We start from the raw sequence: 23,467 nt of genomic DNA, 5'->3' as shown, positions 1-23,467 counted from the left end.
ATATTAATTATCTACTGTTAACAGGCAAAAAAAAACATTCTTAACCACATTTACGAACCAGTGTCCAGGGGATGATTCGTGACATTAAATGATTACTCAGTAATAAAATTATCAAGACATCAAGCAGAATATATTATTAAGCTGCACTGCAGTAATAAGCTACTTTTATTACTTCCCAGGCATCCTTCAAGACAACGATCAGCGAATGCTCAGAAGTAAAAGCATAATGAAAACAGTTCCTCAACCCCACGTCATTACTTTCAACTCTGCTGTGTGCACCGTCCAACTCGCGTGACGCAATGTTTCATCCGGTTGCTTGCGGGGTCGTTTACCTGTCTAGTAAAGACCACAACTATATATCTACCCTTAATTGTAGTAAGAGCACAGTGAATAACAGCACCAGCAGCAGCAGTAGCGGCAATTTCCACCCTGAGAGAATCAGTCTGTCAGTGGCCACAGGACATTTGACTCCTTTAGCTGCCTTCTCATAAAATACAACAACAACATGCTTGGGACAGTTGGGAATACTCTGAGGATAAAGTATGTGTACAATCATCATAAACTATACCAAGAATTAAAGCTGGTCCTGAAAACACTTCTACGTACGTACAGTTTTCTTCAGATTCTTTTGTTTTCGTGAGGCAGGCCATTCATCCTTCAGTAACAATGATAAACCTTTATTTGTTCTTGAAAAGAAAGGCTCACCAAATGGTTGCAATGCTACTAACTTCCTTGAACTTCCAGTTTAAGTCAAGGAAAGAGTATAAGTCTGACCATTTCAGAAAAAATGGCTATTCAGAAGATGATATATTATTTAATATAAAAAGCTGTGGCTAGCAACCAAGATTCTTTCATTCAAGACAATCTTCTCTTGCTACTCATGGACCTCAAAGAGCCGCTGTACATACGTAAAGGCACTTCAGTTATAAAACCCTCAATGGCTGAGGTATCTATGGTGGTGAAGGGACAGGAGTATGAAGGGGGAATGACGAAAAACAACCTCAAGTTCAAATGTACGAGTGTCGTCAGTGACAGACTGTTGGTTGGTGGCACAACTGAGGTAGTGATTGGTTCCTGTGTGGCAGTGGTCAGGTTTTGTTTCACTCCTATCCGGGCCCCGAGTCGAAGACCCGTGTCTCAAACTGTCGTCCAAATCAAACCAACAGACCTAATCATTAAACAAACTTAACCTAACCTGACTATATCTTATCGGAAATTAAAGTTACTCTACCGACGACAGGTTGACGACGACAGCCAGGATAGGAGTTGGTCTGCACCCGTGGCAGTCGGTTTCACCTGCAACATATGAGTGAGCATCTCAGAGAGATGATACTTATTCGCTTCTTCTGAATTCTCAATGGAAGACTCAAAAGTCATCGGCCTTCAAAATGAATGATGAAGTTAAACTTACACTTAAAAAAACTATGTACAGTATCTGAATCACTTATTTTTTCCCATTCAGTTTCTAACTTACGAGCAACACTCTGAACTGAAATGACAACAGAATTCTTTCAAGTCCAACAGATCTTCATAAATCCTGTCACTCAAGAGACATGAATTTGTATATCTCTTGAAAACTCTTTTTCAATGATGCTATACATGTGAAAGGTGGTGAAATATAGCATGCAACTAAATGATCGATTAAACGCTAGCTAACTACAGCTCGAACTATGCATTCACTAAGAAAACACACCTGTTTGCCATACTTCAAAAATGACATTCAAAAATCAAGTGGAGAAAAAGTACGGAAGTGCACATCATTAGTATAATGCAATGTAGTCATAAAGTTAATTCAATTCCCCACAATGAACAGCAAGCACTTCAACATACATACTGCACTATGCTACATGCATATAATACACGTTACGCTCGACTTAAATCACAAGGATGCTCACTCAGGCATTGCAGGCCTTTTTTAATGCACTTGACGGAAAGAACTGTTTAAATGGAAATGCTTGGAAAAATCCTGCTAGATTGTGACCGTCCGGCAGTGATTCTTAAAGAGAAAATTTCCTACATCTAATAAAAAAAAAGTGGATGAAAAAAATACAATTTCAAATGTCTTGATAACTACCCTGGAAAGAACACCTAAACATTATCTTACAAATGCAACTGGAAGTTTTCATTTTCTCCCTTCTCATATTTGAAACATTTTAGTACCAGGATGACACTAAAGCAGGATTTTGTCACCATGACAGTTTAACATGGGTCTATCATTATCATTTTACTTTAGGGAAAGTCTTCTTAACTCTGCTACTCCATCAATTAGAAAATCAATTCTATCAAAAAAATCCTGATGAGAACAATTTACAAATGACATCACAGCTGCTGTGTCTCAGCAACTCTAATAATGACGCTCCTGAAGGGACAAAGACACGATTTTTCATTCCTCTCTCTCTCAGGTTATTTCCTTGTTTCCTTTGCGTGTTATCCTGGTTCTTCTTCCTCGTCACTGGAGTCGCTCTTTCCCGTCTCCTCCCCCACCAAGAGGCCAGAGGCCTCCCCGTGGGATGGGCCCGCTCGCATTCCCTCAATCGGGGTAGTGACGGGTATTCCGCCGCCAAAAGACTTACTTTGGAGATGAACTGCAACACCAATTTTTTCTTCCGCTAATTCAGAAAACTGCGCCTAGTGAGAGAAACACTGGTTGTGAAGTCTAAGAAATTATGAATACGTATGAGTTTAGGTTGAGACAAGGAATTAAACAAGTGAACAAAACTGGTGTCATACAATATAGTTATTTCTTAATTATTGCACAATAGTTTTATTTTCCAAATGCACTATACAACAATTTTTAGAAGGTGGAAAGTAAGATGGAATAGAATTTAGGTCAAAAGCCAAGTGCTGGGACCATTGAGGTCATTCGGCGCTAACATGGAAATTGATTGTAGAATGAACAATGAATCAATTGTTAGGAGAGGGTAGAAAGTAAGATAGAAGAAAGATAATATGCAAGGAGGTAAAGTAAAAATAATGAAAGGGGTTGCAGCTAGGGGTCGAAGGGACAATGCAAAGAACCTTAAGTAATTCCTGCACAAGGTGACTGATGGCACTAACCCCCTACGCAGCCTAGGTTAAAAGAAATTGTGATATTTAGTAAAGAAGTTGATGAAATGTTATGATTAACACTATCTATTCTGCTACAGCCCCTACCTTAGGTTTGCGGTCATTCGTTGTCATGTAACAAACACCCATGGTGCGGGTTGTGTGGAGCCAGTAAAGATCGCTCACCGATCCTTGTGGGTCGTGCCGCAGTATCAAAGCACCTGCCATCCTCGGATGAACTCCTTCTAAGAATTCAGACTCTGGAAAACAATTTTACATGTTACACAAAATTTTTGAACTCCTGTACACCAATGGTGGTGTCATCTAAGAATTCACTCTGGAAAACAATTTTACATAATACAGTACTAGTACTGTACAAAAATGGTGGTATCATTACTGCAGTGAAAAATTTACATAAAAGGGATCATTTTTTAAATGCAGGCTGATATTTATGTACAGCTAGTGATAAACAAATAGGTTTCTGACACCTTACATCATTTGAACAATGCTTCAGTGTATAAGTAAGTTATTACTGAACTATTTAGTTGCTTGCCTACACAATATTATACTGACATACTACTTAACATTCATTAATTCTTTGAGGTAAAATTTGTTCCCGAGATGACACTAAACTTCTGCAGAGTACTGTATCTACATGTAATGCCTGATGATAAAACTAGCATTTTATTGACTGTTTTGAACAAAATGCAACAAGCAAAAAGAATGATGAATTTTTCTACCAAAAATTCCAAACTACTAAACAATTAAACAATTCCTCTTGTATCATAATAATTCACTTATATTTCTATTTATTTATCTATTAATTAATTCATTTGTCATTTCTTCTTTTCTAATGAATGATCTCTTCTTTCTGCATTTCCTATCATCTTCTGTAACTTCTTCAAAACGAACATTATATTCTTTGGAAGCTTGAATTACAAGTCAATGGTCCCTGTGGTGGGCTTGTTCCATGTGAATACAATTCATCTTCTGAATAATAATACAGGCAGTCTGCAGTTATCGGTGGGGGTTCTGTTTCTGACGGCGTGATGATAACCAAAAATCGGCAATAATAGCACCGATCACCGGTTATCAACACCAATGCTTTGTTATCAACGCTGATAAGCAGGGAACGACACATATTGGTGGTGAAAATTCAGTTATTGTCGTCGCTAGAAAACCTTAAAACCAGATTGTTGATACTGGGGATTTCCTGTATAATAATAAAATTCAAGTTACAGAAGGACCATTCCCTCTATAAACTCAAAGGAATTACCAAGAAAAAAAGCAGTTTACAATATACATGTCTAAAGTAAGTTCCACTTACCAAGAAAGTGTGTAGTAACTGCATCTACAATGCTTCTTCCCATCGACGGTGATATGGCAGCTCGAGCGCATAACCTTGCGAACATTGTGCGGATCAGGTGCTCCCCGCACCCGGTCGTACTGACACCTATGCTTACACCGCTGCCTGACACAAACCACAAATCATACTTAAAACCAAGTAAGTTCTCGGCAAAGTAAACATAGCGTTTCTTACAATAACCTTTGCTCCTGATATAAAGTAAGCTACGTATTTACGATTGTGGTAAGAAACTAAAGTAACTGACTTAAAAAAATCCAGTAAGTTTTCAGCAATGCCAACATGGCATTCCTAACAATTACCTTTGCTTCTGATATTCAAATAAAGAAATCTGTTTATAGCTGAAGGAAATAAGTAATTTTTACTCTTGTGCACGATGACATCCATATTCTGCACTGCTTACTGTTAAACTATGCTTCTCAAGAACTCAAAAGTATAATGGCAATGTAGTTAATACAAAAATAATGGTTAACATTTCAAAGTACTTTTAAAATACCTTATCATACTTTATGGGCATTCTATTTAAAACAAGTCATTCATGTGCTGAAAGGATATTTGTGAGTAAAAAAACTTTAAAAGGTATAACAGGAGGAAAACCTTTAAGCAATTGCACTTTGAAACAATTCTTAGGAGAGGGTGGAACGTAAGATGGAAGAAAAAAATATGATAACAATTCTTAGGAGAGGGTGAAAGTAAGATGGAAGAAAGCGAATATGAAAGGATGTACAGTCAAAGGGAAAGGGGTTGCAGCTAGGTACCAAAGGGCTGATGAAAAAGAACCTTACGTAATGTCTGCATTGCACTCGTGCCCGGTTACGGCACAAACCCCCTTAAAGGGATTTCATGGAAGACCCGATAACAAGGACTTATAACATTGTTGTTAACATACCATCACAGTTATTTTCTGCCCAGCATCCACAACCATATACTGCTGCCTGTCCAACTCGGCCCGTGTGTTTGAGAAGGAGACCACCGCTGGACACAGCACTAGCAACATACCCAGCACCATCGACACATACTGCACCAACTGTATCTAAGAGTCCTCCCTGAACAGAAAGAAATATAAGCATGAACATGTTATTGTTATGATACAATAAAGTTTGTTCATACTTACCTGGTAGATATATATATAGCTGTATTCTCCGACGTCGACAGAATTTCAAAACTCCCGGCACACGCAGTGGGCGGCCAGGTGGTTAGTACCCATTCCCGCCGCTGAGAGACGGATATCAGGAATCATTCCCATTTTCTATTCAGATTTTTCATACCACTGTCCCCTGAGGGGAGGTGGGTCGGTACTTTAATTATATATATCTGCCAGGTAAGTATGAACAAACTTTATTGTATCATAACAATAACATTTTGTTCATGAAACTTACTGTCAGATATATACTATAGCTGAATCCCACCATTATGGAAGGTGGGAAGGGACAGAATAGAAGGATTAGGAAACACCTCAAGTGCAGATGATTGACATCTTGATTCCCTTACCTGTTAGCATAGCTGACTCTTGATTACTGTCACCGAAGTCTGCTTTTGCTTTACTAGAGTTGCCAACAAGGTAGTGACCTGTTGTAGTTGTGCGCTCTAGATGATCTGCAACAGGGGCGTGACCACAATGTGACTAGACCATATTGACCATACTGTGAGGGCAACGAAGCTAAAAACCACCACCTGACCTAACCTATCGAAGTTAGTCCCATAACTTCTAGGCTAAAGAAAGGGAAAGCGCCTCAAGCTACTAACCCTTCAACCATAAACCAACACCAAAATTAAAAAGCACACCTACCCCTTTTCTATAGGATAGGATTTGTGCTGCTCCCTGCCCCCAACACCATTTCTGCGGATATGTATGGTCCAAGCGACTCGCAGTTCTCATATGCCGTCTTCACATCCCGCAGGTAATATGAAGCAAACACAGAGTTGCTTCGCCAAAAAGTAGCGCTAATGATATCATTAAGTGCCATATTCTTTCGAAATGCCATTGAAGTTGCAACAGCTCTCACTTCATGGGCTTTTATTTTCAAAAGCTTCATATCACCATCTGAGCAGGACGCATGGGCCTCCCTGATGGTGCTTCGTAAAAAGAATGCCAGTGCATTCTTCGACATAGGAAAGTCGGGTCTCTTAACAGAACACCATAAATTCTCAGAAGGACCCCGACAATCTTTGGTCTTTTGCATGTAAAATTTGAGAGCCCTGACAGGGCACAGGACTCTCTCTGGCTCTTGTCCGATGAACTCTGCTAACCCCTTGATTTCAAAGGTTTTTGGCCAAGGGTTAGATGGGTTCTCATTCTTCGCTAAGAAATTAGGATCCAAGGAGCACACTGCACTGTGTCCTCTGAAACCCACATCTTTACTAATTGCCTGAATTTCACTAACCCTCTTTGCCGTGGCAAGAGCAGTTAGGAAAATCGCCTTTCTAGTAGTGTCTCTCAATGAGCCAGCATGCAGAGGTTCAAAGGGAGCCGACATCAAGAACCTTAGAACTACATCAAGGTTCCATGATGGAACCTTCGGTTTGTAGTACTTTGGTTGTCTCAAACGATCTCAAAAGATCGTGAAGATCTTTATCATTTGTCAGGTCTAATCCTCTGTGACGGAAGACAGCTGACAGCATACTCTTGTATCCTTTTATTGTGGGCACTGCTAGTTTGTCCACATTTCTCAAATGCAGGAGAAAACTCAGCGATTTGGTTCACAGAGGTCGTGGAGGAGGAAATACCTTTCTTCCTACACCATCTCCAGAAGACAGCCCACTTCGACTGATAAACTGCTCGAGAGGAAGCTCTTCTCGCATTGGCAATAGCCTCTGCCACTGATCTTGAAAAACCTCTCGCTCTGGCCAACTTCTTGATAGTCCTGAATGCAGTCAGACTCAGAGTGGAGAGGTTTCCGTGGTACCTCTCGAGTGGGGCTGTTTGAGAAGATCGACTCTCTCTTGGCATGGGTTCTTCGGGAAGTCTACCAGAAAGAAGACATGACCTCCGTGAACCAATCGCTTGAGGGCCAAAAGGGGGCGATCAGAGTCATTCTCGCTCCTGGCGACGCCGCAAACTTCCTTGTTACCTCTCCTAAGAGTTTGAACGGGGGAAAGGCGTACACATCCATCCCCGTCCAGTCCCATAGGATGGCATCTACCGCTATTGCTTCCGGATCGAGAACTGGAGAGCAATAAATCGGAAGCCTCTTCGTTTTCGAGGTGCGAAGAGGTCGACTAGCGGCCTGTCCCCCACAACTTCCATAGCTCTTGACAAACTTCTAGATGTAGGGTCCATTCTGTGGGAAGCATCTGATGTTGACGGCTTAAAAGATCCGCTCGAACATTTTGAATTCCTGAAATGAACCTTGTTAGGATCACTATGTTTCGAGCTTTCGCCCATAGAAGGATGTCTCTCGCTATCATGAACAGTGATCGAGAGTGTGTCCCCCCCTGCTTTTTGATGTAAGCGAGAGCCGTAGTGTTGTCCGAGTTGATCTGGACAACTCGGCCCACCAATCGTTTTTCTAAGAACTGAAGAGCCAACCAAATAGCCTCCAACTCTTTTAAGTTTATGTGCCAGGACCTCTGTTCCCCTCTCCAGAGGCCTGACACTTCCTCCTTTCCTAGTGTTGCTCCCCAGCCCACCATGGAGGCGTCTGAGAACAACACTAGGTCAGGGCTCAAAAGCTTGAGGGACATTCCTTCCGAGAGTTTGATCGGATCTTGCCACCACTTCAGTTGATCCTTGACCGCTTTTGAGATAATCAAAGTCGAGTCTAGATTCTTTTTGTCTTTCCAGTTTTCTGCCATAAAAAACTGGAGTGGCCTGAGGTGCAACCTCCCCAGGGAAACAAACTTCTCCAGCGAAGAAATGGTTCCCAGCAGACTCATCCATTTCCCCTTCGCCGAGCATGTTTCTTTCCCTAAGAAGGCTGGACACCTTTTCTCTAAGCATCTCTGCTGACGTTCCTTTGATGGAAAAGCTTGAAAAGCCGCTGAATCCATCTGAATCCCCAGATACACGATGGACTGCGTGGGGATCAGATGGGACTTCTCGTAACTTACTATAAGGCCCAGGGCCTTCGTCAGCTGTAATGTCGTCTGAAGGTCCTCCAGGCACCTTGACTTCGAAGACGACTTGATTAGCCAGTCGTCCAGGTAGAGCGAGACTCTTATCTTCGATAGGTGAAGCCATTTCGCCACATTCCGCATGAGGAAAGTAAAAACCATCGGCGCCGTACTCAGACCGAAGCACAGAGCCCTGAACTGGAAGACCTGCCCTTTTAAGACGAACCTCAGGAACTTCCTTGATTGGGGATGGATCGGGACGTGTTGGAAATAAGCGTCTTGAAGGGGTCCAATGACACCATCCAATCCCCTGGTCTCAAGGCCCCTAGCACAGACTGAGAAGTCTGTGCTGAATTTTTCTTTCTTTACAAAAATGTTCAGTCTGCTGACGTCTAGGACAGGTCTCCATCCCCCAGACTGCTTCTGAACCAGGAATAACCTGTTGTAGAAGCCTGGGGAATCCAGCATCAGGACTTCCTCTACGGCCTTCTTTTCCAACATTTGATCTAGAAGGTCGAGTAAGATCTGTTGCTTCTCTGACTGGTATGCGGGCGACAGGTCTATCGGCTTCGTGCTCAAAGGAGGTGCAGAGAGGAAAGGGATCTTGTATCCTCTCTCGATCACATCTAGGGTCCAGGTGTCCGCCCCTATCGTCCTCCATGCCTGAGCAAATAAGGTGAGTCTCGCACTTACAGGTGCCTGAAGGGCAGAAACGTCAATTTTTTCCCTTCTTGATAGAAGAGACCTTACCTCTGAAGGACCCCCTTCCTCTCGAAGAACCTCTAGAGGAAGGTGCTCCACGAAAGGGCTTAAATTTCTTCTTGGGTGCTGGAGCTGTTGAAGTAGAAGCCTGCGGAGTAGGTCGTCTGGAAGATTGAGTCAAGAGGTCCCTTGTTGCTTTTTCTTGCAAGTTTACCGACAGATCCTTAATCATGGACTGCGGAAATAGGTGCGTAGAGAAGGGGGCGAATAATAACTCCGCTTTCTGAGCGGGAGAAACTGCTTTCGCCGCAAAGCTACAATAGAGAGCTCTCTTCTTTAGCAGACCTGTAGCAAAATGAGATGCTAACTCATCAGAGCCATCCCTTACTGCTCTATCCATACAAGCTAATACACTCGAAAGCTCTTCCAGCGAAATCGAGTCTTGACTCCTCGATTGTACATCCAAAGCCCCGAGGCACCAATCTAAAAAGTTAAACACCTCTAGCGTCTTAAATAACCCCTTGAGGTGATGATCTGTCTCCGTCATTGTCCAGGAAACCTTAGCCGATGACAAATAAGACCTCCTTGGAGCGTCCACCAAATTGGCGAAATCTCCTTGAGAAGAAGACGGTGCTTTCAATCCTGCTTCTTCTCCTGTTTCGTACCAGATCCCAGCTCTCCCTTTCAGTCTAGATGGAGGAAGTGCAAACGAAGTCTTCCCTTTAACCTTCCTTGAATCCATCCAATCCTGGACTCTCTTAAACGCTCTCTTCGCAGAGAGCGAAGTGGCCATCTTAACGAAGCCAGGAGCCTTCCTGGCCTTCGATGAGGCAAATTGTGAAGGTGGAGAGCAAGGAACGGGCGCTTGAAAATTATCTAGGAACAATTTCTTAAGTAAATCCGTCAACGTCTTATAGTCTGACGACGCTGACGCATTTGGTTCGTCATCATCCGTAGGGCAGAGATCACTAGACGAATCCTTCTCTCGGTCATCAGCGCCCTTCAAAGATCGCGATGACTTCGACACTTTAACATGAGAAACATCCTGACGCTTCGGACTCAACTGTTGATCGTCCTGGCAAGCGTCCCGATATGTAAGGCGCCGCGCGTTCTGAGAAGCGTCCTGCAGAGCGTCCTGATGTGTAGGACGCTGTGCGTCCTGAACAACGTCAGCTCGAGCGTCTTGCTGAGCGTCCTGATGTGTAGGACGCCGTGCGTCCTGAACAGCGTCAGCTGGAGTGTCTTGGCGAGCGTTCCGCGCGTCTTGAAAAGCGGCTTCTCGAGCATCCTGGTAAGCGCTTCGTTGCTTAAGACGCCGAGCGTGATCATCAACATGCAAAGCTTGAACTTCCGATATGGATCCTTGAGCGTTCTCGGCCTTTTGACAAAGACGCCGGCCGCCTGTGCGACAACTCACGTCTCTGTCAAATTCGTCTCTCCTAGACGCCCTTTCATGAGGAACGTAATCACGTTCTCTAATGCGTCGGCTACTAGGAGGAGACTCAAAGGCCGAAAAACGCGGAGGAGGAGCCGGGGACTGCCTAGTCCTCTTAACAGGCAGCCACCTATCCTTCCTTCGATGACTAGTTTCTGCCTCCTTTCTCTCAAAATAGGAAGCTAACTGTCTCTGCATTTCCCAAAGCATTTTCCTTGATGGGGAAAGTTCTCGATCAGGAGAAGGACTCATCCTGTGCGAGGAAGATGGGCGAGGGGATGCCCTTTCCTTCAACTCAGGAACATGCTTAGAGCGACTTGGACGCTCGAAAGAGTCCTCCCCTGATGAAGTCTTGTTCCTTTTCTGTGGCGGAAAAGCTTCAAAATCTTCAGGTGATGAATCTACGTAATGATCAGAAGGATGTGAAGCGTCCTCTTCTCTGAAACCTCTCTTAAGAGGGCGACAAGGGCGACGGCCGCCTGTGCGACACCTTGCGCCCCTGCCGCTCTCCCCCTGAGAGGTCTTCCGAGCGTCCCAACCTCGGCGAGGAGAGGAAGTCTCGGAAGAAGAGAAGCACTCTTTAAGTATCCGTGCCCGTGCACGAACACCGGCAGCCTGAGATTCGTCCTCAGTTTCTGCCGAAGGGACGTCAGACCGGTCATTAGATCCCGTAACCCTCCTTCGGCTTTTGGCTTGCCCTCTCCCTAAGGCCTGGGAGTCCGGCAGGGGCCTATGCCTAGAGGCATTATGGGACCGATCTGACCCCCCTTCCACAACACTAGATGCACTAACACTTTTATCGCAATTCACATTTGACTGTAGAGCAATCACTTTAGATTCCAAGGCGCGAATCGACTCCATGATCGTAAATAATACGCTTCCTTCTGCAGACACTTCCTGATTGTTCGGAGGCAATACAACAGGATTAGGTTGAATTACATCTACAGGAGGATTTAATGGAGATACAATTCTACCTTGACTTCTATTCACAGAAGCTCCTAGAGGAAGACCTCCTGATTCTATCACGCTCAAGCTTTCTCACGTAAGAATCATATGCCTTCCATTCAATTTCAGTCAATTGCTCACACTCGATGCATCTATCATTCAACATACATACATGACTACGACATTTCGAGCACACTGAATGAGGGTCTACCGAAGCTTTCGGCAACCTCACCTTACATTCATGTACCTTACACACCCTGAAGCTAGCAGAGCTAGATCCAGACATCGTAATCAAAGAAAAGTCAAAGCCAAATCCAAATCAAATCCACTATCACGTATGCCAAGCCAACAAGCCAAATCAAAACCAAAAGTCAATCAGAATACTCAAGTTAGCACAAGAAGTTTCAAAATCCTAGGTGGAGGTCTGTAAACAGTTGTTTACCGACCGGCGACAGAGAAAAATCTGAATAGAAAATGGGAATGATTCCTGATATCCGCCTCCCAGCGGCGGGAATGGGTACTAACCACCTGGCCGCCCACTGCGTGTGCCGGGAGTTTTGAAATTCTGTCGACGTCGGAGAATACAGCTATATATATATCTGACAGGTAAGTTTCATGAACAAAATAAAAGTGTTTATTTGCACCATATCAAATTGAATAAACAACTCTTACTGAAATAGTCAATTTATGTATATATTCTCTTTATTCTGAATACATTCTGACATTGCAGTCAACAAAATAAATAATTAATAATGGCTGGCTACTAATAATTTGAATAACTTATAAAACTTTTAAATTAAATCATTAATCAGTAAAAAGGGATCTAGACTCATTCAAGCTTTGATAAAAACATCAAGAATTACAAAATCATTCTTTTGAACTGGTTAGGATTAACAGAAAGCCCAAAATGCCCAAAGACAAGATGACAATAAACCTTTGTAAGTAACGATAAGGTCTTTATTTAGAATATAATTTTCCTTATATACAAAACCCTATCAATCATACAACAGCAAATGCCAAAATTTGTGGTCGTCAAATTCCAGATTCACTGTTTTTTGTCTAACACAGGTGGATATTAGTCTCACAGTACATGAAAAGACAACCATTTGGCATAATCACCTTCCTCACTTTTCAAGTTAACTTTTACTGATGCAATCCATGAAACATACCTCCAGCATCAAACACGAAACAATTATGTAAGAATCAATACATATAATTGCAGCATAAAATCTAGGGACCCATGAGGTCATTCGGCACTAAAATAATATTGAAACAATCCTTAGGAGAGGGTGGAAAGATGGAAGAGCGAGAATATAAACGATGACACAGTAAAAGAACGGAAAGGGGCTGCAGCTAGAGGCCGAACGGACACTGCAAAGAACGGTAAGTAATGCCTACAGTGCACTGCGAGAGGTGCTCTGATGGCACTACTTCGCTTTGGGACAAATTAAAAATATATACAAAGCCCAATTCATTCTGGACATTAGCCCTCACCTGCATTTCCTCTTCCTCTTCAGGTAAAGCATACCGTCTTCTTTTAGTCCCCCCCTCTTCTAGCCGCTGGATGTTTCTTAGGCTCTCTTCGTGTATCCTTTGCGACCTCTCTGTCAGGGCATAAACAGAAAGTGTAACTGACAAGGCAGTGTGGGCAAAGGCTTTGATTACTAGCTTCCAGCCTTTCACGGTGTAAATTCTATTGTAGGCTTTCACTAGCCTACAATAGAATTTACATCAAACAAAACTTAAGAGAAAAAAGAAGTCATATTCAACAAAAATTTATAACAAGAAATGATTTCACCCACCAACTATCCTAAGGCATGACAAAGGCTTAAAAATGTTGCAGAGAAAATATCTAAAATTTAACCAAGTTAAAAGCATGAAATGAATGATATTAACATGAAAATTGGAAACAAAGACTTTGTTACACCTTCAAAATGTATACAGTTCTGTCATCTCATGAAATTACAAAAATGTAACCATTTGAACTGCTCAGAGCAAATTTCACCTATCCAATTCTAATTCAACAGGTGGTAACTAAAGTCCATTTATGAAACCTTATACTCACCAGCAATCAATTCTGCAGGTTCACATGTTTCCACATTGTTGGATGCTGCCCAAACCTGAGCCCCTGAGCCAGCTAAAAAGCTGTAAAAAAAAAAAATAATAATTAAATTTAATTTTTTTAACTTGAAATCTACTAATAACCATTTACATTGACCCTTCCACTCCAGCCATGGTGCAAACAACCGAGAGGTTAATTAGGACCAAATCCGGACTGTGACTTTAGAATCTGGGCTAATTTTGTACTTGGTTGTTAATGATGTCCGAAGGTTTTCTAAATTCTCAAAATGGAAGGCCCCCCAAGTTCCCTTCCCTTATTATCCCAAGTGTATGTACTCTCCACCCAAAAGAATCTGTAGTAAATTTCATCATCCCAATTTGACTCTTGTTGAATGCATTCCTGATTTCTGTGCCCACTCTCCCGGTAGTGAGTGTTTGGTGAGCAGTTTTCTCAACAGATGGTGGCAGCATTATGTTTACTTTTATGTGAGCTTCGGACATGGAGTGCTCTAGCCACGTACCAAAATATACTCTTAATTTTGTAATCTCATTACTATAAGAAATATTGCAAAAGTTTCCTAATGCCACATAATGCTGTAACTTTGTTATATCACATGATTCACAATTAAAATTAACATTTGTAATAATTTTTTTTAAATTTCCTTATTATTCCTTAACTCCTGAGTTAGTTGAGAATGTACCTGCTATATTTCAATGCTTAAAAACTTCCAAAGTATACTGATAATTTGTCAACATAAACTATGCATTACATATCATACACAGAGCATATAAGAAAACGGATGGAACAGAATGGAATATAAAATTTAGGCCTATACCCTAACTCTAGGACCTATGAAGTCATTTGGTGTTGAAAAGGAAATTGAGTGCAATAAGGTTTTAAGGGCATAACAGGAGGAAAACCTCGCAGTTGCAGTTGGGAGAGGGTGGAAAGTAAGATGAAAGAAAGAGAACAGGAATGGTGGTACAGTAAAAGGAATGAAAGGGGTCGCAGAAATGCTGCAAAGAACCTTGAATGATGGCATGGCTGCATACAGGGAAAATCCATTAGTAGAAATGCAGAATTACATAAATTTTAGTTGAGTGGCATAAGCACAAAACAAGAGAAGGCACACCAGTAAACTATGAAATGGCTGAAGATGTGATAGTAGTTGGGTAAATAAATAAGAGAACAACAGATACTTACATGATCTCAGGAAAGAAGGTAAGAATCAGGAAGACTGAATGGAGAAAAAAAAAAACACTGAGGGAAAGGTTATTAGTCACTGTCACAAGTACCACACACTGATGGGATACTGACTCAAGATTTAAAAGGCCACATAAGAATAGACAGGACTGTTAATTCCTCTTTGAATACACCTCACTCCTGATTAGCACACACAGTGGAGTTTAAATACTTCAAGCAAAGTTGCATTGCATTAGTACCCTAATGCCCTTCTCCTTGTGCTTTCATACATTTTTACTTATTTATTAATTTACTATTTCTTTTTACTAAGTGAGATCTCCTTCTGCATTTCCCTTTACCTTCTCTTACTTCTTCCTAATGAACACAATATTCTTTGGAAGCTTGAATTCCAAGTCAATGGGCCCTGTGGCGGGCCTGTTCCATATGAACAGGATTGAGTTTCTGAATAATAATAATAATAATAATAATAATAATAATAAAATAATAATAATAATAATAATAATAATAATAATAATAATAATAGTAGTAGTAGTAATATAATAATAATAATAATAGTGCTGTATAGTCATCAGTAAAACTACTACATGTAAAATTTGCTGCAAAACAGACAGTAGATTAAAAAATAGGTTTTGACACAGGAAAAACATAGTATTTTTGGTAGCTGCTGTGAGTCCTCAAAGTAGTTACACTCTCATGGTCCCCCAAGGCTCCACAAGACAGACCAACCAATTACTGTACAAAGAATTCTCTTATAGTTGGTCTCAGCCAGAACAGTGCAATGACAGAATACGTATATAGGACTCAGGACAGAAAGGCTCAATCTGTTGTTAAACTCACCTTGGAGGTACTAGGCCACCTGGCAATGGTTGTGACTGTGCTTCTAGGATCTGTCGAGCCAAGAGAATGGGATTCCTCACTCCCGGTACAGCACCGACTGCACCGTGGCGTAGAGTTCGGCCATCCATGATACTCGCATCACATTCGACTCTACCTGTGAACAACAAAACAACGGTTCTCCATAAACTGCAAAATGTGTGAACTTCGATACTCAAGTCAGATTGAGACATCACAAAAAATAGGCCCAAAGGATAAAAAATGAACTGATGACTACTACTATAAACTTGATAAATTATTTTCTCACCCTTAGAATAAATTCTAAGACTTACCATCAGCTGTGAGGGACGATCCAACCCCAGCGTTCGTGCGAGGCGAGTCTTCCAGAACCTGCGTGGCTGCGCAGACAGCGTCCACAGCGTTCCCTCCCCCTCTCAGCAATGCCATGGCCTGGAAAGTGTGGAAAAGCGCATCAATATTACAGATTATATTGCAAAATGGTTAAATCATAAGTGTTTAGCTATTTTAGCCCGTCCTACGGGAGACGATTTTGAAAAAGTAGAATAGGCCAAAGCCCAAACACTGGAACCTATCAGGTCACTCAGCAATGAATGGGAAATTGAGAGTAAAAAGGTCTGGGGTGTAACAAGAGGAAAACCTTAAAGCAGTTGCACGATGAAATAATTGTTAGGAGAGGGTTAAGGAGAGTAAGATGGAAGATAGAGAATATGAACGGAGGTACAGTACATAAGGAATGAAGGGGTTGAAGGTAGGAACCTAAGGGATGCTATAAAGAACCTCAAGTAATGCCTACAGTGCACCGTGTGAGGGTGCACTGTATAAGCAACAGGCAAGTAAACTACAAATTTATCAAAATCGGCATGAAATCCTTGGAGAAATGTGGGTTCAAGCAATATTTTAATGTAATCAGAATACTTCAGTTGAAATTTATACCAACACATTATATTTGCCCTATATTCATCAAGGAGTAACTAACCATATTATCAAACTGTCTGTACTGAGAAGGTGCAGTATTTCACTTAAAAAATAATTTCTTGTCAAAGAAGAAAAAGAAAAAATTACCATCAAATTTGTGAGAATCCTAGCTAAAACTATAATAAAATAAAACATTACGGTTTAACAAAAGTAACTGTTTTGTGATGGGGGAATAATTTTTTTTAGATTCAAAGAAACAATATAACACAAGACTTTAGACCCATGGATGCTTTTTCATTTTTATTTCATACTCTAATCTAACACAAAGCCTGATTCAATATGTATCAGCATCACTCTTTACTACCAAGAACTAATTAACAATTTACTTTTTTGACGTAAGGACAGCACATATCCTAGGGTCAAAGGATTATAAGCAATGGCCATCGAACATTACTTTTCAAAATGTCTGAGAAAATTACCTGATTGCATGCTTTTTTCATTAAGGTTTTGTATTCTCCTTTGAGGGATGATGAATGACTCCCAGCACCTGGAAAAAATAAAGGAAAACGGCACATGAAGATCACAACTGTCTTTAGTAGACATACCTGTATCAAAGAAAAAATTCCAAGTGTACTCCTAGGCCGCCCAAGGCTAACCTGTAGTCTGCCAAACACACTGACATTGCAAAAATGGGGCAAATAAGGAATATCCACAATGACAATCGTCACATTGAACCAAACAAAAGCTTCTTTCAGTTTTCTTCTGAAGATTGAAAAAGAAACCCACAAAATCACTGTGTAACTTGTTTACTTCTAAGTATTAGTAAATTAAATGTAAATACTTAGAAGTAAACAAGTTACACAGTGATTTTGTGGGTTTCTTTTTCAATCGTCACATTGTTATGATAAAATAGGGCTTAGCAGATCCTACTCATTACCATTATTATGAATCTATCTCTTCCGCAGCTGTGTAGATATTGCCGATTATCATTCTTTATCAAGTTATCTCTATATCTAGATTGTGTATATGAGTATGTTATTGTCTCTGCTTTGTATATATTCCATGTATACAGTATAGCCTTGAGTTGAAATAAAACTTATCATTATTATTATTTGACTTTAAATATTTCCACTGGAACCTGTCTTTCATACCAACAAGTTGCAGCATAATTTTTGACCTGTGCTACCAAACCTCAGTTTCTGTGACATGGGGTCAGCATAGGGTATTAAGAAGACCACCAGTTGCTTTACAGGCTTACCTAATCTTAAACCAACTGTTCACTTAAGTATTTATTGCGCTCAAGCCACCGGCAAAACCATAAAAGGAAAAGACTTAAATGGCTAAATTTTTAAACCTACATGAATGTATGCTCTTCATCCACACAAGGAATTCTTATGTAACAAAATGAATCTGTTTACTGTATCTAAAAGCCTGACTCAGTACTACTGTTAACATTATTACATTCGTGTTCACAACTGCATGACCTGAGATACTAGCCTAACTTATTCGATTGAATTAGCTAAAGAAAACATTGTTTGATTAGGACTAATGTCTTGTAGTCATAGGCCATACAATTATATAAAATTACTGTATTTTCCACAGACATGAAGTTACTACAAGTCCACAAGAATATTTTGTTAATTTTCTGTATGAATTTCTTATAATACTGAAGTTTTTGGTTAACAATAAAAATGTGCTGTATATACTACTATGTATATATATCTAGATAATACAAAGTATAATTCTTGCTACACATGCTTGCAAAAAGTTCAAGCAACGATGCAATGCATTATAATGCCCCAAAATAATTCTTGCATCTTAATAGTACTGAAATGTACACCTACATTTCATCTGTTACCTCTTTCAAATGAACACTATAATTCCTAATCTAAACTGACATGTGCATAATATTCAAAACTCAAATTAAGATACTTATCCAAAAAATATATCACATCTAATAAAATGGTAGTACTACAACAACAAAATAATCATAATAATGTAGCTGATAGGTAAGGTTGTTTTTACAATTTCAATGCATTAGTGTTGCCAGCATCATTTGATAGAATACTGTACTATAAAGTGGTTCCCATTTACACTACAGACGTTCCCCTTCTTACGAACGAGTCGCATTCCGAACGGCCGTCAGTATCTTGATTTGTCTGTAGTCCAACTTGATATACAGTAAACTTCCCGTATTCAAGGACTCAAGATTTGTGGATTTTTCTATGGACCACATAGACCCATTATTTACAGAAAATTTGCATATTTTTCACCGAGAAATATTTACAAATTTCTGTATTTTCATATAATTTTCACAACTAAAAGTACTTTTTGTGAAAAAACTACTAAAACACTCAGGTACTATAAGCATTTTTAGTTTTTTTTGTGTGTGTTTAACTATCAAAATAGATAGTTCTACGCATTTTTAGAGTGTTTTCAAGTACTCAAGGATTTTAGCTATTCGGTGGGGGTCTAATACCTATCCCCATCGAATACGGGGGTCTACTCTACGTCTTTTCCATCTACCAAGTGCAGAAACAAACATCAGGATTAACTGAATTAATAACAGAAGTAAGAAGTGCAACAAATGTTCATCAGGTTACCAAGAAAACCTAAAAATACATAAGCTTCAATGAAACAAAAATGTTTTTTCTACAATCTAAATGTTTTATTCCATAAAAATACACTAACTATAACTGAAAACTGGTGTAGTATTTGTACTATGAAAACTGATCATTCAAGAGATATGGATACGACACAAATAAAATTAGTACCAAAAGAGTGAAACTCTCAGCACAAAACGGCAAAGTATTCCATCAACTTTACAAAGAATTACCAACTTCTGATTTTTCAACCTTCACACGATTTCAAGTGTTTGACATTAAATATGGTAATTCAGGTAATAAAAAAACTGCCTCAAAATACTGTATACTTTACATAATTCTTCTCTGGAAATTACGTGTTACCCTAATTAGTATTTCTACCACTTGAATAACTTTTACATGCTTACTTATTAATTAATCTTTTTATCTAATAACTGATCTCTTCTTTCTGTATTCATTTATATTTCAAATATAAATGACCCCCATGGGCTTGTTTCATATATTTAGGGTTCATTTTCTCAATAATAATAATAATAATAATAATAATAATAATAATAATAATAATAATAATAATAATAATAATAATAATAACAACAACAATAACAACAACAACAACAAAATTAGTAATGCACCATTACAACCTCCTCCACAGTTATGTAATAGGTCAACAATAGTAACTAGGCAGTTGTAAGTCTAAACTCTTTTATTCCACTTAATTTGTCTTTAAGTAAAGGTTGAAGGAGCAGGTTACCGAATGTGTACCTCTATTGTATATGTATATGGTCTAAAAATTTACTGTTCTCTTTTAACCTAAGTAAACAGGCATTATGGGTTACAAAGCGTACTTCTAAAGCACATTACTATAAACTTTAATAAAGCCTAATCAATTATACTTTATAGTTAACTAAGGTTTAATTAGCCTATACAGTATTTATTCATGATTTTCCTATTGAGAATATATATAAATAGCACTGAAAATTATTTGTATGCCAGTAGCATCAACAGGACAAAAGAGCGTATCTAATACTATTACTAATATCTAATGGTATGTCTGATGCTACTACACTAACATCATGTAATACATTAAATATTATATATGTACATCTAATAATATTATCAGAAATTTGGCTGGGCATAACTTAATATTTTTTTAATGGCAATTACTTTTCACACAATCAGGTAATATTTGAAATTACTGCCTTCCACAAGAAAACTGGATCTTTCCTACACAGTAAGACCCCAAGGGTTTTCAGGGGTTGTTATCCAAGACTAATATTTCTTGTGGGTCACTATCTTTATGATACTTACAGTCTTTTGTTTATGTTTTTACAATAATCCCAAATGGGCTTGTACTAAACCCGTTGTGAAGGTGGATACATATCAGTTTAAAATCTGTGGGGCTCACTATCTAGGGGAGATACGGAAAATTCTGACATTTAAAAAAAAAGAAAACCTTCAATGAATTATTATCAAATATCAAATATACAAGTAACAATCATTATTTTTCTTATTCACCTTCCTCAATTCTGTGAAGCTCCACCAGAGCTAATTTTATTTTGCCAAAAAAATCAAAATCCATTCAATATTCATAATAAAACTTTTAATATTTTTCCAAATTATCTCTGGCCAAAAAAATAAAATATTCACAAAATAATTATATTTGTATAATATTCAAAAGCATATTCTTACAATAATCTAAATATATACGGTGTTAAATTAAAATTTTTTTATGGAGTTCAAATAAGCAATAACTTTATTTTTTACAATTCAATGAATTTAACAATTCTAAACTTAGTTTTCACAGTCCCTCAAAATTTAAATTACCTAGGCCTGTATCACTTCTAAAAGCATCCTTGAATAATAATGTCGAAACAATAATTATTAAACCTATAAATCAATTAACTTATTAAAAATCACTCTACTCTTAGGCACAGCTACTAAAATTTGAATGGAAAATGTTTGAAATATGAAAATTGAAGCTACTGATCTAACAAACTAAACAAACTTAACCATTAATAGAGAAAACAGGCACTCATTATGTACCGATTCACTTTGGTTTTACGTACAACCCTCCACAAGGATGATTCCCTCTCTGGTGGCCCTTGTACATTTTCAAAATATGTAAAATGCTTCTTAATATTATATGATTATGGAGCTTCACAAAACTGAAGGAGGTTTATTTTAAAAAATATCAGAACTTTCCAGATCTTTCCAGGATAGCGATCCCCATGGGTTTCAATCCGGAACGTATCCACCTTTGTGACATTTTAGTAAATTATTTGATTCTACTTCTTAAATAATTCTGAATCGGCTGTAGGCTTATACTAATACTGGTGTTACTAAAATTCTTTTGAATTTTTCAAGGAATTAACCTAACAATACTCTATTAAAAGCTTACAATGCTCCCCCAAAAAATTCACTATAGCTCAAAACTACTTTTTCATGGTTTTGTGTCGCAAGATGTAGTAACTACCTATTTTGCCAATTTCTAGAGCAACCTAAAACATCAAGATATGCTACGATATAATTCCAAGAACCTTTATAGGCCAGCTGACTTACTTTAACGTAATATAATTGCCTACCCTAGTCTGGGAATTCTACGGCTCATCCAAAATTTTTTAGATTCCTAAGCCTAAGGATTCTGTGACCTCGGTTGGTCCCTACCATAGAAACTGAGATGATTAGACAGGCCTAGCAGCGAGAAATTTAACCTACGCATAAATTAGCTTATACTAAATATTTGTGGAAATCGGGGCAGCTAAGATCTGACAGCGAGCTTACACTAATCTGAGCTATGGGCTCGACAGATAGGCCTAATGAGATTTAATAAATTGAGAGGAAATGAGACTATTTTAATGACGATCTTAGCTCTCTGGAGACCAAATTTCGTCCAAATATTCCCAAGGGCTTCCATTAACGTCCTCCACGGGTCCTCCATTGGGGTCAGAGAACGGCCGTGGCCCCGTCCCGACCGCCACAGATTTTCGGGAAATTAAGAACCAGACGGGGCCGACCCTGACCCGCCAGAACCCGTAGAACCCCGACGGCCCCGAAATTCGACCCAATTCCTGCCGAACCCGGCGAAATAATAATAACCCAGAGGGCCCCATGTTGAGGCCACCCGCCAAAGCGATGCGGTGCGCTGGCCTTCCCACAAACCCCGACAATTTGCCAACTTCTCTGTTTTCCGGGTCCATTACGTACCTACATGCACCGCCACCAACCCCGACATGACTGCTCCACTATGCCGCCGATTGTAACATTGAGGTAGATGAAGAAATGGAGGAAATAGGCGAGAAAAGTCTAGTTTGTTTACATCGCGCTCGACCAGGGACAGACGACGGCCTCGTTCAGCAGCGACGTCGCGGGGGTCAAAATCCGTCCGTTCGCGGAGAGCTAGGTTAGTGACAGTGTGCGTCTGAGTTTACTGGCGCAACTTCCGACAAAGTTTTTCTTTTATTTTCTATATTTTTCTTAAAAATTTTCACCAAAAACATCGAATTTTTACATTTAAATAAGTAATAAACCGCAATAAACTAAAAAAAACTGCACATTATAAATTAATAACGTGATACAATCACGAGGACAAGGCACATAAAACCGAACGCCCCTTTTCCGTTTGTTTCTGTTTTTGCCGAGGTCTCTAGTTCCTGAACTATTCTAGCGATCGCTGCTACCCGAGGCACCACGTGCCCATAAATTTTCACATTTCTTTGGCGCTTTTTTTTCCCCTCCGCTTCTATTTTAAGTCTGACATTTTGCCCGCTGGATGATGAACCCGACTGATACCCAGTTGAGCGAAAAAAATGAAAACGATAATGTTGTAAGTTCTCGAATGCTATTCGCTGGGTTTGGACAAGTTAGGGAATTGAACGAGACGTTTTCCTTCTCATACTACGATTTATATCGTAGTAGCTCTCTCGTCTTCCTCTCCTCTCCTCCCCCCCCCCCCCCCTCCCCCCAGTTTATCTCGTAGCATCTCTCTCTTCTTCCTCTTTCCCCCTCCAATTTATATCGTAGCTTCTCTCTTCTTCCTCTTTCCTCTTACTGTTTTTATCGAGGTATCTGTCTATCTATGTATGAGAAAACAATACGCGTGGTGTTTTGTACAATTAAAAAATGTATACCTCTGTGAATCCTTCCATAATAAAGGAACAACTAAATTCAGTTTGTAAAATCATATAAATACTAAGGATTTATCAATCATATTTTAAAAAAATAACGAAGACATAATTTACGAGGTATATTCTATATAGAATTCAGCTGTTTAATGAGACAATTTCATT

General features: G+C 39.5%; 1 protein-coding gene across 1 annotated transcript; it reads right to left on the bottom strand.

Annotated features, from left to right (window-relative positions):
* Nucleotides 1-2,296: 2,296 nt before the first annotated feature.
* Nucleotides 2,297-22,542, bottom strand: LOC135213392 (threonine aspartase 1-like). Its single transcript, XM_064247370.1, has 10 exons — nt 22,386-22,542; nt 17,058-17,125; nt 15,975-16,092; nt 15,646-15,799; nt 13,609-13,688; nt 13,038-13,147; nt 5,298-5,454; nt 4,373-4,516; nt 3,154-3,305; nt 2,297-2,628 (listed from the first exon to the last, which is right to left on the bottom strand). The coding sequence occupies exons 1-10, from the start codon at nt 22,411-22,413 to the stop codon at nt 2,428-2,430; spliced, it is 1,212 nt and encodes a 403-aa protein (XP_064103440.1). The 5' UTR covers nt 22,414-22,542; the 3' UTR covers nt 2,297-2,427.
* Between the last annotated feature and the right edge of the window lie 925 nt (nt 22,543-23,467).

The sequence above is a fragment of the Macrobrachium nipponense genome, chromosome 19 (genome assembly GCF_015104395.2).
Source record: "Macrobrachium nipponense isolate FS-2020 chromosome 19, ASM1510439v2, whole genome shotgun sequence".
Lineage (NCBI taxonomy): Eukaryota > Metazoa > Arthropoda > Malacostraca > Decapoda > Palaemonidae > Macrobrachium > Macrobrachium nipponense.
The sequence above is the reverse complement of the archived record's forward strand: the minus strand, read 5'-3'. Positions and strand labels throughout refer to the sequence as shown.

Excerpts from the sequence above, each read along its gene's own strand:
- LOC135213392 (XM_064247370.1), bottom strand. The coding sequence starts at position 22,413 with ATGTCGGGGTTGGTGGCGGTGCATGTAG. Across the intron at positions 13,689-15,645 it reads GGTGGCCTAGTACCTCCAAG|CTTTTTAGCTGGCTCAGGGG; the intron begins GTGAGTTTAACA and ends TTTTTTTTACAG. Across the intron at positions 4,517-5,297 it reads GGCAGAAAATAACTGTGATG|GCAGCGGTGTAAGCATAGGT; the intron begins GTATGTTAACAA and ends GGTTTGTGTCAG.